The 15,120-nt window shown below is 52.5% G+C and overlaps 1 protein-coding gene across 1 annotated transcript in view; it reads left to right on the top strand.

Moving 5' to 3' along the window:
* The window catches only part of TTC6 (tetratricopeptide repeat domain 6), a 1,171,050-nt gene that overhangs the window by 1,034,494 nt on the left and 121,436 nt on the right, over window positions 1-15,120 (top strand). The window contains exon 28 of the mRNA XM_069638410.1: window positions 13,503-13,728. Coding sequence (XP_069494511.1) covers window positions 13,503-13,728 — 226 coding nt within the window. The remainder of the gene's footprint in view (window positions 1-13,502; window positions 13,729-15,120) is intronic.

The raw sequence follows: 15,120 nt of genomic DNA, 5'->3' as shown, positions 1-15,120 counted from the left end.
TCATATGCTGCCAGTCTTCTCCCCAGAATGCCCACCGCTTAAGCAGCTGGAGAATGGAGGGTCATATGCTGCCAGCCTCCTCCCCAGAATGCCCGCCGCTTAAGCAGCTGGAGAATGGAGGGTCATATGCTGCCAGTCGTCTCCCCAGAATCCCCACCGCTTAAGCAGCTGCAGAATGCAGGGTCATATGCTGCCAGCCTTCTCCCCAGAATGCCCGCCGCTTAAGCAGCTAGAGAATGGAGGGTCATATGCTGCCAGTCTTCTCCCCAGAATTCCCACCGCTTAAGCAGATGCAGAATGGAGGGTCATATGCTGCCAGCCTTCTCCCCAGAATGCCTACTGCTTGAGCAGCTGCAGAATAGAGGGTCATATGCTGCTACTCTTCTCCCCAGAATGCCCACCGCTTAAGCAGCTGCAGAATGGAGGGTCATATGCTGCCAGTCTTCTCCGCAGAAGGCCCACCGCTTAAGCAGCTGCAGAATGGAGGGTCATGTGCTGCCAGTCTTCTTCCCAGAATGGCTACCACTTAATCAGCTGCAGAATGCAGGGTCATATTCTGCAAGTCTTCTCCCCAGAATGGCCAGCGCTTAAGCAGCTGCAGAATGCAGGGTCATATTCTGCCAGTCTTCTCCCCAGAATGCCCACTGCACCCCAGAATGCCCACCGCTTAAGCAGCTGCAGAATGCAGGGTCAAATTCTGCCAGTCTTCTCCCCAGAATGCCCACCGCTTAAGCAGCTGCAGAATGCAGGGTCATATGCTGCCAGTCTTCTCCCCAGACTGCCCACCGCTTAAGCAGCTGCAGAATGCCGGGTCATATGCTGCCAGTCTTCTCCCCAGAATGCCCACCGCTTAAGCAGCTGCAGAATGCAGGGTCATATGCTGCCAGTTTTCTCCCCAGAATGCCCACCTGCTTAAGCAGCTGCAGAATGGAGGGTCATAAGCTTCCAGTCTTCTCCCTAGAATACCCATCCCATAAGCAGCTGCAGAATTGGGTGTCATATGCTACCCGCCTTCTCCCCAGAATGCCCACCGCTTAAGCAGCTGCGAATGGAGGGTCATATGCTGCCAGCCTTCTCCCCAGAATGCCCACCGCTTAAGCAGCTGGAGAATCAAGGGTCATATGCTGCCAGCCTTCTCCCCAGAATGCCCACTGCTTAAGCAGCTGCAGAATGGGGGGTCATATGCTGTCAGTCTCCTCCCCAGAATGCCCACTGCTTAAGCATCTGGAGAATGGAGGGTCATAGGCTGCCAGCCTTCTCCCCAGAATGCCCACTACTTAAGCAGCTGGAGAATGGAGGGTCATATGCTGCCATCCTTCTCCCCAGAATGCCCGCCGCTTAAGCAGCTGGAGAATGGAGGGTCATATGCTGCAGCCTCCTCCCCAGAATGCCCGCCGCTTAAGCAGCTGGAGAATGGAGGGTCATGTGCTGCCAGTCGTCTCCCCAGAATCCCCACCGCTTAAGCAGCTGCAGAATGGAGGGTCATATGCTGCCAGCCTTCTCCCCAGAATACCCGCCGCTTAAGCAGCTGGATAATGGAGGGTTATATGCTGCCAGTATTCTCCCCAGAATGCCCACCGCTTAAGCAGCTGCAGAATGGAGGGTCATATGCTGCCAGTCTTCTCCCCAGAAGGCCCACGGCTTAAGCAGCTGCAGAATGGAGGGTCATATGCTGCCAGTCTTCTTCCCACAATGGCCACTGCTTAATCAGCTGCAGAATGCAGGGTCATATTCTGCCAGTCTTCTCCCCAGAATTCCCACCGCTTAAGCAGATGCAGAATGGAGGGTCATATGCTGCCAGCCTTCTCCCCAGAATGCCCACCGCTTAAGCAGCTGCAGAATGGAGGGTCATATGCTGCCAGTCTTCTCCCCGGAATGCCCACTGCTTAAGCAGCTGCAGAATAGAGGGTCATATGCTGCCAGTCTTCTCCCCAGAATGCCCACCGCTTAAGCAGCTTTAGAATGGAGGGTCATATGCTGCCAGTCTTCTCCGCAGAAGGCCCTCCGCTTAAGCAGCTGCAGAATGGAGGGTCATGTGCTGCCAGTCTTCTCCTCAGAAGGCCCACTGCTTAAGCAGCTGCAGAATGCAGGGTCATATGCTGCCCGTCTTCTCCCCAGAATTCCCACCGCTTAAGCAGATGCAGAGTAGAGGGTCATATGCTGCCAGCCTTCTCCCCAGAATGCCCACTGCTTAAGCAGCTGCAGAATGGAGGGTCATATGCTGCCAGTCTTCTCCCCAGAATGCCCACCGCTTAAGCAGCTGCAGAATGGAGGGTCATATGCTGCCAGTCTTCTCCGCAGAAGGCCCACCGCTTAAGCAGCTGCAGAATGGAGGGTCATGTGCTGCCAGTCTTCTTCCCAGAATGGCCACCACTTAATCAGCTGCAGAATGCAGGGTCATATTCTGCCAGTCTTCTCCCCAGAATGCCCACCGCTTAAGCAGCTGCAGAATGCAGGGTCATATTCTGCCAGTCTTCTCCCCAGAATGCCCACTGCTCCCCAGAATGCCCACCGCTTAAGCAGCTGCAGAATGCAGGGTCAAATTCTGCCAGTCTTCTCCCCAGAATGCCGTCATATGCTGCCATTCTTCTCCCCAGACTGCCCACCGATTAATCAGCTGCAGAATGCCGGGTCATATGCTGCCAGTCTTCTCCCCAGAATGCCCACCGCTTAAGCAGCTGCAGAATGCAGGGTCATATGCTGCCAGTCTTCTCCCCAAAATGCCCACCGCTTAAGCAGCTACAGAATGGAGGGTCATAAGCTACCAGTCTTCTCCCTAGAATGCCCATCCCATAAGCAGCAGCAGAATGGGGTGCCATATGCTACCCGCCTTCTCCCCAGAATGCCCACCGCTTAAGCAGCTGCTGAATGGAGGGTCATATGCTGCCAGCCATCTCCCCAGAATGCCCACCGCTTAAGCAGCTGGAGAATGAAGGGTCATATGCTGCCAGCCTTCTCCCCAGAATGCCCACCGCTTAAGCAGCTGCAGAATGGGGGGTCATATGCTGTCAGTCTCCTCCCCAGAATGCCCACCTCTTAAGCATCTGGAGAATGGAGGGTCATATGCTGCCAGCGTTCTCCCCAGAATGCCCACCGCTTAAGCAGCTGGAGAATGGAGGGTCATATGCTGCCATCCTTCTCCCCAGAATGCCCACCGCTTAAGCAGCTGGAGAATGGAGGGTCATATGCTGCCAGCCTCCTCCCCAGAAAGTCCGCCGCTTAAGCAGCTGGAGAATGGAGGGTCATATGCTGCCAGTCGTCTCCCCAGAATCCCCACCGCTTAAGCAGCTGCAGAATGGAGTGTCATATGCTGCCAGCCTTCTCCCCAGAATACCCGCCGCTTATGCAGCTGCAGAATGGAGGGTCATATGCTGCCAGTATTCTCCCCAGAATGCCCACCGCTTAAGCAGCTGCAGAATGGAGGGTCATATACTGCCAGTCTCCTCCCTAGAAGGCCCACCGCTTAAGCAGCTGCAGAATGGAGGGTCATATGCTGCCAGTCTTCTTCCCAGAATGGCCACCGCTTAATCAGCTGCAGAATGCAGGGTCATATTCTGCCAGTCTTCTCCCCAGAATGCCCACCTCTTAAGCAGCTGGAGAATGGGGTGTCATATGCTACCCGCCTTCTCCCCAGAATGCCCACCGCTTAAGCAGTTGCCGAATGGAGGGTCATATGCTGCCAGCCTTCTCCCCAGAATGCCCACCGCTTAAGCAGCTGGACAATGTAGGATCATATGCTGCCAGCCTTCTCCCCAGAATGCCCACCGCTTAAGCAGCTGCAGAATGGAGGGTCATATGCTGCCAGCCTCCTCCCCAGAATGCCCACCGCTTAAGCATCTGGAGATTGGAGGGTCATATGCTGCCAGCCTTCTCCCCAGAATGCCCGCCGCTTAAGCAGCTGGAGAATGGAGGGTCATATGCTGCCATCCTTCTCCCCAGAATGCCCACCGCTTAAGCAGCTGGAGAATGGAGGGTCATATGCTGCCAGCCTCCTCCCCAGAATGCCCGCCGCTTAAGCAGCTAGAGAATGGAGGGTCATATGCTGCCAGTCGTCTCCCCAGAATCCCCACTGCTTAAGCAGCTGCAGAATGGAGGGTCATATGCTGCCAGCCTTCTCCCCAGAATGCCCACCGCTTAAGCAGCTGCAGAATGGAGGGTCATATGCTGCCACTCTTCTCCCCAGAATGCCCACCGCTTAAGTAGCTGCAGAATGGAGGGTCATATGCTGCCAGTCTTCTCCCCAGAAGGCCCACCGCTTAAGCAGCTGCAGAATGGAGGGTCATATGCTGCCAGTCTTCTTCCCAGAATGGCCACCGCTTAATCAGTTGCAGAATGCAGGGTCATATTCTGCCAGTCTTCTCCCCAGAATGCCCACTGCTTAATCAGCTGCAGAATGCAGGGTCATATTCTGCCAGTCTTCTCCCCAGAATGCCCACTGCTCCCCAGAATGCCCACCGCTTAAGCAGCTGCAGAATCCAAGTTCATATTCTGCCAGTCTTCTCCCCAGAATGCCCACCGCTTAATCAGCTGCAGAATGCAGGGTCATATTCTGCCAGTCTTCTCATCAGAATGCCCACTGCTCCCCAGAATGCCCACCGCTTAAGCAGCTGCAGAATCCAAGGTCATATTCTGCCAGTCTTCTCCCCAGAATGCCCACTGCTCCCCAGAATGCCCACCGCTTAAGCAGCAGCAGAGTGCAGGGTCATATTCTGCCAGTCTTCTCCCCAGAATGCCCACCGCTTAAGCAGCTGCAGAATGCAGGGTCATATGCTGCCAGCCTTCTCCCCAGAATGCCCACCGCTTAAGCAGCTGCAGAATGCAGGGTCATATTCTGCCAGTCTTCTCCCCAGAATGCCCACCGCTTAAGCAGCTGCAGAATGCAGGGTCATATGCTGCCAGCCTTCTCCCCAGAATGCCCACCGCTTAAGCAGCTGCAGAATGCAGGGTCATTTGCTGCCAGTCTTCTCCCCAGAATGCCCACCGCTTAAGCAGCTGCAGAATGGAGTGTCATAAGCTACTAGTCTTCTACCTAGAATGCCCATCCCATAAGCAGCTGCAGAATGGGGTGTCATATGCTACCCGCCTTCTCCCCAGAATGCCCACCGCTTAAGCAGCTGCCGAATGGAGGGTCATATGCTACCCGCCTTCTCCCCAGAATGCCCACCGCTTAAGCAGCTGCCGAATGGAGGGTCATATGCTGCCAGCCTTCTCCCCAGAATGCCCACTGCTTAAGCAGCTGGAGAATGAAGGGTCATATGCTACCAGCCTTCTCCCCTGAATGCCCACCGCTTAAGCAGCTGCAGAATTGGGGGTCATATGCTGTCAGTCTCCTCCCCAGAATGCCCACCGCTTAAGCAGCTGGAGAATGGAGGGTCATATGCTGCCAGCCTTCTCCCCAGAATGCCCACCGCTTAAGCAGCTGGAGAATGGAGGGTCATATGCTGCCAGCCTCCTCCCCAGAATGCCCGCCGCTTAAGCAGCTGGAGAATGGAGGGTCATATGCTGCCAGTCGTCTGCCCAGAATCCCCACCGCTTAAGCAGCTGCAGAATGCAGGGTCATATGCTGCCAGCCTTCTCCCCAGAATGGCCACCGCATAAGCAGCTGTACAATGGAGGGTCATATGCTGCCAGTCTTCTCCCCAGAAGGCCCACCACTTAAGCAGCTGCAGAACGGAGGGTCATATGCTGCCAGTCTTCTTCCCAGAATGGCCACCGCTTAATCAGCTGCAGAATGCAGGGTCATATTCTGCCAGTCTTTTCCCCAGAATGCCCACCACTTAAGCAGCTGCAGAATGGAGGGTCATATTCTGCCAGTCTTCTCCCCAGAATGCCCAGTGCTCCCCAGAATGCCCACCGCTTAAGCAGCTGCAGAATGCAGGGTCATATGCTGCCAGCCTTCTCCCCAGAATGCCCACTGCTTAAGCAGTTGCAGAATGGGGGGTCATATGCTGCCAGTCTCCTCCCCAGAATGCCCACTGCTTAAGCAGCTGGAGAATGGAGGGTCATATGCTGCCAGTCTTCTCCCCAGAAGGCCCACCGCTTAAGCAGCTGCAGAATGGAGGGTCATATGCTGCCAGTCTTCTTCCCAGAATGGCCACCGCTTAATCAGCTGCAGAATGCATGGTCATATTCTGCCAGTCTTCTCCCCAGAATGCCCACCGCTTAATCAGCTGCAGAATGCAGGGTCATATTCTGCCAGTCTTCTCCCCAGAATGCCCACTGCTCCCCAGAATGCCCACCGCTTAAGCAGCTGCAGAATGCAAGGTCATATTCTGCCAGTCTTCTCCCCAGAATGCCCACTGCTCCCCAGAATGCCCACCGCTTAAGCAGCTGCAGAATGTAGGGTCATATGCTGCCAGCCTTCTCCCCAGAATGCCCACCTCTTAAGCAGCTGCAGAATGCAGGGTCATATGCTGCCAGTCTTCTCCCCAGAATGCCCACCGCTTAAGCAGCTGCAGAATCCAGGGTAATATGCTGCCAGTCTTCTCCCCAGAATGCCCACCGCTTAAGCAGCTGCAGAATGGGGGCCATATGCTGTCAGTCTCCTCCCCAGAATGCCCACTGCATAAGCAGCTGGAGAATGGAGGGTCATATGCTGCCAGTCTTCTCCCCAGAATTCCCACCGCTTAAGCAGCTGCAGAATGGAGGGTCATATGCTGCCAGTCTTCTCCCCAGAATGCCCACCGCTTAAGCAGCTGCAGAATGGAGGGTCGTATGCTGCCAGTCTTCTTCCCAGAATGCCCACCGCTTAAGCAGCTGCCGAATGGAGGATCATATGCTGCCAGCCTTCTCCCCAGAATGCCCACCGCTTAAGCAGCTGGAGAATGAAGGGTCATATGCTACCAGCCTTCTCCCCAGAATGCCCACCGCTTAAGCAGCTGCAGAATGGGGGGTCATATGCTGTCAGTCTCCTCCCCAGAATGCCCACCGCTTAAGCAGCTGGAGAATGGAGGGTCATATGCTGCCAGCCTTCTCCCCAGAATGCCCACTGCTTAAGCAGCTGGAGAATGGAGGGTCATATGCTGCCAGCCTCCTCCCCAGAATGCCCGCCGCTTAAGCAGCTGGAGAATGGAGGGTCATATGCTGCCAGTCGTCTGCCCAGAATCCCCACCGCTTAAGCAGCTGCAGAATGCAGGGTCATATGCTGCCAGCCTTCTTCGCAGAATGGCCACCGCTTAAGCAGCTGTAGAATGGAGGGTGATATGCTGCCAGTCTTCTCCCCAGAATGCCCACCGCTTAAGCAGCTGCAGAATCGAGGGTCATAAGCTGCCAGTCTTCTCCCCAGAAGGCCCACCCCTTAAGCAGCTGCAGAATGGAGGGTCATATGCTGCCAGTCTTCTTCCCAGAATGGCCACCGCTTAATCAGCTGCAGAATGCAGGGTCATATTCTGCCAGTCTTCTCCCGAGAATTCCCACCGCTTAAGCAGCTGCAGAATGCACGGTCATATTCTGCCAGTCTTCTCCCCAGAATGCCTACTGCTCCCCAGAATGCCACCGCTTAAGCAGCTGCAGAATGCAGGGTCATATGCTGCCAGCCTTCTCCCCAGAATGCCCACCGCTTAAGCAGCTGCAGAATGGGGGCCATATGCTGTCAGTCTCCTCCCCAGAATGCCCACTGCATAAGCATCTGGAGAATGGAGGGTCATATGCTGCCAGTCTTCTCCCCAGAATTCCCACCGCTTAAGCAGCTGCAGAATGGAGGGTCATATGCTGCCAGTCTTCTCCCCAGAATGCCCACCGCTTAAGCAGCTGCAGAATGGAGGGTCATATGCTGCCAGTCTTCTTCCCAGAATGCCCACCGCTTAAGCAGCTGCAGAATGGAGGGTCGTATGCTGCCAGTCTTCTCCCCAGAATGCCCACCGCTTAAGCAGCTGGGGAATGGAGGGCCGTATGCTGCCAGTCTTCTCCCCAGAATGCCCACCGCTTAAGCAGCTGCAGAATGGAGGGCCATATGCTGCCAGTCTCATCCCCAGAATGCCCACCGCTTAAGGAGCTGGAGAATGGAGGGTCATATGCTGCCAGTCTCCTTCTCCCCAGAATGCCCACCGCTTAAGCAGCTGGAGAATGGAGGGTCATATGCTGCCAGTCTTCTTCTCCCCAGAATGCCCACCGCTTAAGCAGCTGCAGAATGCAGGGTCATATGCTGCCAGTCTTCTCCCCAGAATGCCCACCGCTTAAGCAGCTGGAGAATGGAGGGTCATATGCTGCCAGTCTTCTCCCCAGAATGCCCACCGCTGAAGGAGCTGGAGAATGGAGGGTCATATGCTGCCAGTCTTCCCCCCAGAATTCCCACCGCTGAAGCAGCTGCAGAATGGAAGGTCATATGCTGCCAGTCTTCTCCCCAGAATACCCACCGCTGAAGCAGCTGGAGAATGGAGGGTCATATGCTGCCAGCCTTCTTCTACCCAGAATGCCTACCGCTTAAGGAGCTGGAGAATGGACGGTCATATGCTGCCAGTCTCCTTCTCCCCAGAATGCCCACCGCTTAAGCAGCTGGAGAATGGAGGGTCATATGCTGCCAGTCTTCTTCTCCCCAGAATGCCCACCGCTTAAGCAGCTGCAGAATGCAGGGTCATATGCTGCCAGTCTTCTCCCCAGAATGCCCACCGCTTAAGCAGCTGCAGAATGGAGGGTCATATGCTGCCAGTCTTCTCCCCAGAATGCCCACCGCTTAAGCAGCTAGAGAATGGAGGGTCATATGCTGCCAGTCTTCTCCCCAGAATGCCCACCGCTGAAGCAGCTGGAGAATGGAGGGTCATATGCTGCCAGTCTTCTCCCCAGAATGCCCACCGCTTAAGCAGCTGCAGAATGGAAGGTCATATGCTGCCAGTCTTCTCCCCAGAATGCCCACCGCTGAAGCAGCTGGAGAATGGAGGGTCATATGCTGCCAGCCTTCTTCTCCCCAGAATGCCTACCGCTTAAGCAGCTGCAGAATGGAGGGTCATATGCTGCCAGTCTTCTCCCCAGAATGCCCACCGCCCACCGCTTAAGCAGCTGCAGAATGGAGGGTCATATGCTGCCAGTCTTCTCCCCAGAATGCCCACCGCTTAAGCAGCTGGAGAATGGAGGGTCATATGCTGACAGTATTCTCATTTGCTGCCAGTCTTCTCCCCAGAATGCCCACCAGGGTTTAGGCACTCCCGCTTGTAAGTAGGCTCAGTTGGGAATCACCCCCCTTCTCTTGGGCACCCTGGTGAGCTCATGGAAACTTCCTAGGACTCCTCCCCGGCTCCTACCACTTGTTCGTCTCCTGACCGCTCTAGCACCTCCTCTATACCCCATTTGCTTATACCACCTCCTAAGCATGTATCATGCCCGTCTCTCTTCTCTGTTCTCCACCCAGACATTGGCAGCACCTGATCTCTTCCTTATTCTCTTTCACGCCTCCTCCACCTGCATTCATATATTTTCCACCTCTCCTGAGGTCTCTCTCCAACTCCACCATTTTATGCTATTTTTCTCCTTGGCTCCTTGCCACCTTTGCACCCTCCTGACCCTGGTCTTTCTTCTCCTTGCTCTTTCTCGCCACCTTCTCCTCTTTTGACGTTAACTTCTTCAGAATTACCACTCCCCCAGACGGTTCCCCTCCTTCTCTCTAGCGTTTTTCCTCCTGCCCCCAACCTGCTGCACCACTCCCTCCACACAGCATTGTGTACCTGTGCATAGGGACACGCCCAACCTCCGGGGACTTCCCTCACTCAACTATGCTTAGATGTGTGCAGTTTGTTGCTCTAACCTGGGATTGGTCAATGTTTGCTTGTTCACATCTTTCCCGCCACTTCGGATGCCCCGCCTCTCTTATGCAAATCAGTGGACCAAGGCTTTATAGAGGCTGGTGGCAATCTTGAAATGTTATGCAAATGAAGTGGCTTCTGCAGCAGAGTCGTGTACCCACGGTTCTGCCGTGCATCAGCTGCTCGCAGAGAGTTTGGGGGGTCGGAGGATTCTTCAATGAGTTACCTGCACATATCGGGCCTCATTATAAGTTTGCTGGTCTGGAATTAACCTGCTGTTCCATTTACCAGCACTTATCTGGGCCGGCAAACTACACGTTTGCCGGTGGGGTTACCAGATTTACCTCCAGCCAATAGCTGGAGGTAGCTCAGGCCCCCACTGACAAAAAACAGCCAGTATTACCCGCACTGGTAGTACCGTCATCCCCCCGTGGAGCGCTATGGACTCCATGGAAGGGCTATTTACTACCGTTGCTGGCACCTGTCGTCTGCTGGTAATTCTGACATATCAGGCTCTGATAACTGTCAGTCCATTTGACAGTATCCCACTGGAATTACCACCAAGATACCGGCAAACTTATAATGACCGCAGCCCGCACCTCACAAAGGCATCTCCCTGGTTCAGTGGGAACAGGCGTTTCTTTTCCACTTCATGCCAGATTTTGGAAATACTGCTCCAAGAGAGGTTGGCACACTTGCTTAACAAACATACTGTGAACATGAGGTTCACCTAAAGGGGTTAGGAGCCTGCCATGCAACTGGGGCATGATGGGGTGAGAGAGGAGGGCCTCCCCAGGCTATCTCTGGGCCCACCCTTCACCCCAAGAGCCAGGCAGGGCACCAGGTCAGACCTACACTATTTGTGTCCCTATCATTACTCCTACACAGCCACTAATACAGTAAGTAGGTTTGATTGCAGTCTCCTTTCACCTGTTGCGGTCACACACCATAGAGTGCAGTGTGCTTTGGCTAGAGTGCCGCCCACTCTGCACGCACCTGCCTAGTCGATGATAACTTTAGCAATCCCACATTATGCGCCAAAAAGGAATCTCTTGCTTTGATTGTGTGATGCCGACCAGATCTTCCATTGTGATGTGGGTGTGTGATCCAGGACCCAGGCACGAGCTTAAGAGATTCCCTGCCTGGCGGCCTGCGGGATCTGCTTTCTGTAATGTACTCTTACTTCGCTCCGCCAGATCTCCCTTTATCTTAAAGTATTTGATTGCGACATATAAATTGCGCATCCTCAGTTCTAACTTATCTAATATTTCTAAACATTTTCCCCTGCCCAATCCTTGGATTACTCAGCACCCCTTTAAAACACCTCATGAGAAGAAGAGAAAAGGCCACTGAAAGTAGACAGAATCTCTCCCCTGAAATACCTGCTCCCGACCCTCCAGCACAGCCACAGAGAGGGGATGAGGGATTTCTGGTTTTCTACCCAGCGAAAAAACAAACCATCTGAACATATTTACGCTCCGTGATCCCAGAAAACTTTGAAATGGACAAGAGAAGGAATTCCACAGTGAGATGGTTATTCCCCCAAAGATGGAGGAATCAATGCTGTTGGAAGTGATCAGAAAATTGAAACCAGACTTAAGTGTCCAGAATACATGTTCATTCTCCACCGACCTTCAGTTCCAGTCCTATTAAAAAACAGAACCTCTATGTTCTTAGGTCTCCCTTATTTAGGAAGAGCCATTGAATGCTGTCTAGGCATCAATATGCACAGCCTTCCGGGTGATTGTCAGTCTTGCTCTGCACAGGCCTCAGCATGGGCTCAGGTAGGATTCCCAGCGCGGACCATCGGTTGGGAACCTTTCTGTGCATACTGTTGGTTTTCGCGGTGGCCTTTGACACAGTGAATAATGGGACCATTTTTATATATATAACTTGGCGCAGCGACTGTGGTTGGGTGGGTTGGTGTTTGCTTGGGTAGAGACCATACATCATTTGTGAATCTGTGGCTGATTTCTCTGAGCCCAAGCCTTTAAGCTGCTGTGTCCCTCAGGGTTCCACCTTGTCACCCATGTGATTACATGAGCTGTTGACAGTCCTCATGTTGAAGCATGCCCTGGGTATGCATGCGATAAGCAGCTGTTTTTGTGTCTGTCACCTCCACAATATCAGGTTTAGGGTGATGAGTTGCTCATTGAGAAATCCAGCCAATCTACAAACTTGGGCAGGTTTGTTTGTGCCTTTGGATAGTCAAGCAAAGGTAGTGCCACAGTAGAATCTCTCCGCTTCCAATTCGATTCTTGCCGCATTCTGGTGAAATGCATAGCTTACAAAATCCAATCCTGTCGTTTCCAACTCCATCGTCTATAGAAACCTAGCCAATCCTTTTCTTCTGCAAGCTTCTGTCCTGTAGTTCTGGCCTTGGTGATCTCGCGACGTGATTATGCATGTTTCTTATTTGCGGTCTCTCTGCCTACTTGTTCTGTTATCTACACTGTGGCCCGATTCGAGGTTGGCTTGGGAGGATTGTACCATGTTACTGCAATCCTGTAGCAAAGGCACGGTCTTCTTGTGAAAGCTTGGGATACATTCCTATCCTACCCGTACATTGCTCACTTACGCTAGTCATCACACTTCTAGGAAAGGAAGGATAGGCCTTAGCCTCTGAGCTATCCCCCCTGGGTAGAGATGATAGCTCAGGGGCAACACATGTATCTTGGAAACAAGACAACACAGAGCGACACAGGTTTGAATCCCGATCCCAGCTTAGAAACCAATCTGTGGTATTAAGCGCATTATAAAAGAACAATTGTAATAATTTGTGTCAAACATGAAGATGACAGCATATCTCCACCTGGGCTCCCAGGCTTTGGAACCACCTGGGAGAGTATCTCTGGATAGCGTCGTTGTACATCTCTTGCTAGAAAGGCCCATTGAGCCACTATCTGAATAATGCAGACAGGGTTTGTTACCTTACTCCTGTAGTTTGCCCTGCTGTGCTTGTGGTGTTGGGGACGGGGCAGAGTTCATTGTGATTGCTTTCTGAGGGTTGGACATTGTTTTGTTTCATGGGTGTACGTTTCATTTTTTTGGGAGTGTTTCATATATTGTGTTTGTACCTCTGTGAGTGTATTTGTATGCAGACTGTCTCAATGTAAAGTGCTATGCGGCCTGTGCGGCCCGCACAGGCAGACCTTTCACTTTATAAGCAAGGAAGGGACCTGAGGTCTCATTGCGTGCCTGGGATAGGAGTCCAACCCCATCTTGCTATTTTGAGCTTAGTATTCTCCAGGCACTCGGCTTTCAGTTCTGCTTGCATCGGGACAGTTTAGGACCCACCATCTAATGACTTCATGAATGTCCCTATTCTCTAGATCCTTGTGAGCAGAGCCACAGATCGGGGAGGAGGGGCCCTCGTTACCGCTCCCCGAAGCCAATAGCACTCTCTGGCATTTGATAAATGCCTTGTTTACAGAGGTTTCGTCCTCTATGCGTGTGCACCACCCAGAATGGTTAACTCATTGCTTTGTCTAGGCATCTTTGGAGCACTTGTGTTTCTCTTTCGCCATCTGGCATCCCTCTGTCTGCATCGGCATGGGCAGTAATGTCATTGGAGTCAGGGGTAAGAGATCACTACATGCCACCCAGTAACTGCTCTTGGGGCAGTTTGTAGAGGTTGTCTGGTCTCCCACTTCACCATATTAATGTCAGCTGTAGGCGGCTAGGCTCATCTGGGGAGATCCTCACATGTCTCTGTCCCACAGGCCGCAGCTACTACTTACCTCACCATTTCCTCCTTCTCTTCTCCAGGCCAGAGACTACTACTCCAAGGCGTTGGAGTTGGATCCCAGCAACGAGTCGGCCGCACTGAATCGGGCCATCACTAACATGCTGCTCTGCAACCTTCCAGAAGCGATGCGCGACTTTGAGTGGGTGATCAGTCGCTGCCCATCTTCTGCCGCCGTCTTCTTCAACAGGGCGACTCTCTACAGCACACTCCAGCAGCACGAGCTGGCAGAGAAGGACATCAGTAAAGGTGGGTTAACGAGCACTGTGGAAAATCCCACTTCCTGTACAATCAATGTTCTTATGGTTAGCGGCATCCCAACGAAGCAACACTGCATGTGAAGCCCACTAAGGGCTTCTGGGTCATCCAAGGACATGTCCCTGGACACTGTAACAGATCTGCACTGCATGGCTCCAAGTTCTACAGCTGCCTGCACTGCACTGTGCTTCCCCTGTCTCTTTCAGAGGCATGGTTTTCTTTTCCTTTTTTAACCCTGTTGCTTGTTCTGATTGATTATTGGCATGCAGCACCCTTCTCATGAAATGCATCTGTCAAACATCACCTTCCAGTCTTATTTCATGAGAAACGCACCTCTTGATTAATCATGCTTGTTCGTGAAGCTGAGTGAAGTCGAGTGTCTTGTGACTGTTTGAGACTCCATTTGCATCCTGGAAAGAATGTGTTGCTGCTGCAGCTTTTCCGATGAACTTTTGCCTTAGAAATCGTTGGGACTGGTATTGGCTGATCGGTGGCTTGACACTCTGAATCCCCTCCCGGGCTTGACTATTAAAACTGCAGGTGGGCGCGTTAGCGCATGCGTTCGTGAAGCTGAGTCGAGTCGAATGCCTTGTGTGTCTTGAGGCGCGGGAGCCTTGCTGGCAGGGTGTAAGAGATAAGAACTGTCTACCGACCAAATAACAAAGAAACACAATATTAGCTGAAAATACAGACTCCGCAGAGCATCAGTGCATGGGGAAAAAGACCTAAAAGTCCCAAAGTGGTGGAGACTTCTAATGATGCAGTTCCCTGCAAGAAAAAAGAGAAAAAGTAAGAGTAAATACAGGATTACAGCCTGAAATAATGTTTTTTTACACAATTCCTGCTACGCTTGTAAAAAACTTACCAATGTCCACGAATTACCGGCTTTTGGACTCATAATTAGATTGATCTGGTCAAATCTTATCACCTATGATAGATAATAATCACTCATTACTCAGGATGTTTACTGGTTTACAGAGAACGTCACTGGGTGGGGAGCCGGTGCTTCCGATTAATTTAGACAGAGATAACACGACAGGAATACATCTATCGGCCTAACCAGATCTACCTGCCTTAGTTACCTCTTCAGACTCAGACTCTTCTGAATCAGAAAGCAATTAGGACTCAGAGATGGCCCCAAAAGACAAAGGCAACCTCTCAATATTAAAGATGTTACTAGCTAAAGCAACAAACATAATTACGTCTAAGGTGGACACTCTTGATTCGAATTGCTTCTATTGCAAAAGATCAAGCACAAGTAAAAACCAACCTAGCAAAGGTGGTGGATTTGGTCCTGGTTAACTCCGTAGACCTGAGGACAGATAGCCTCTCCTTGAATAATGAGCCGACTGGGTCAGTGCCAGGTCCTGCCAAGGCAAACAC

The sequence above is a fragment of the Ambystoma mexicanum genome, chromosome 14 (genome assembly GCF_040938575.1).
Source record: "Ambystoma mexicanum isolate Mex_15411 chromosome 14, UKY_AmexF1_1, whole genome shotgun sequence".
NCBI classification, from domain to species: domain Eukaryota; kingdom Metazoa; phylum Chordata; class Amphibia; order Caudata; family Ambystomatidae; genus Ambystoma; species Ambystoma mexicanum.
Note: the sequence above shows the minus strand (reverse complement) of the source record. Positions and strands in the feature narration are given on the sequence as shown.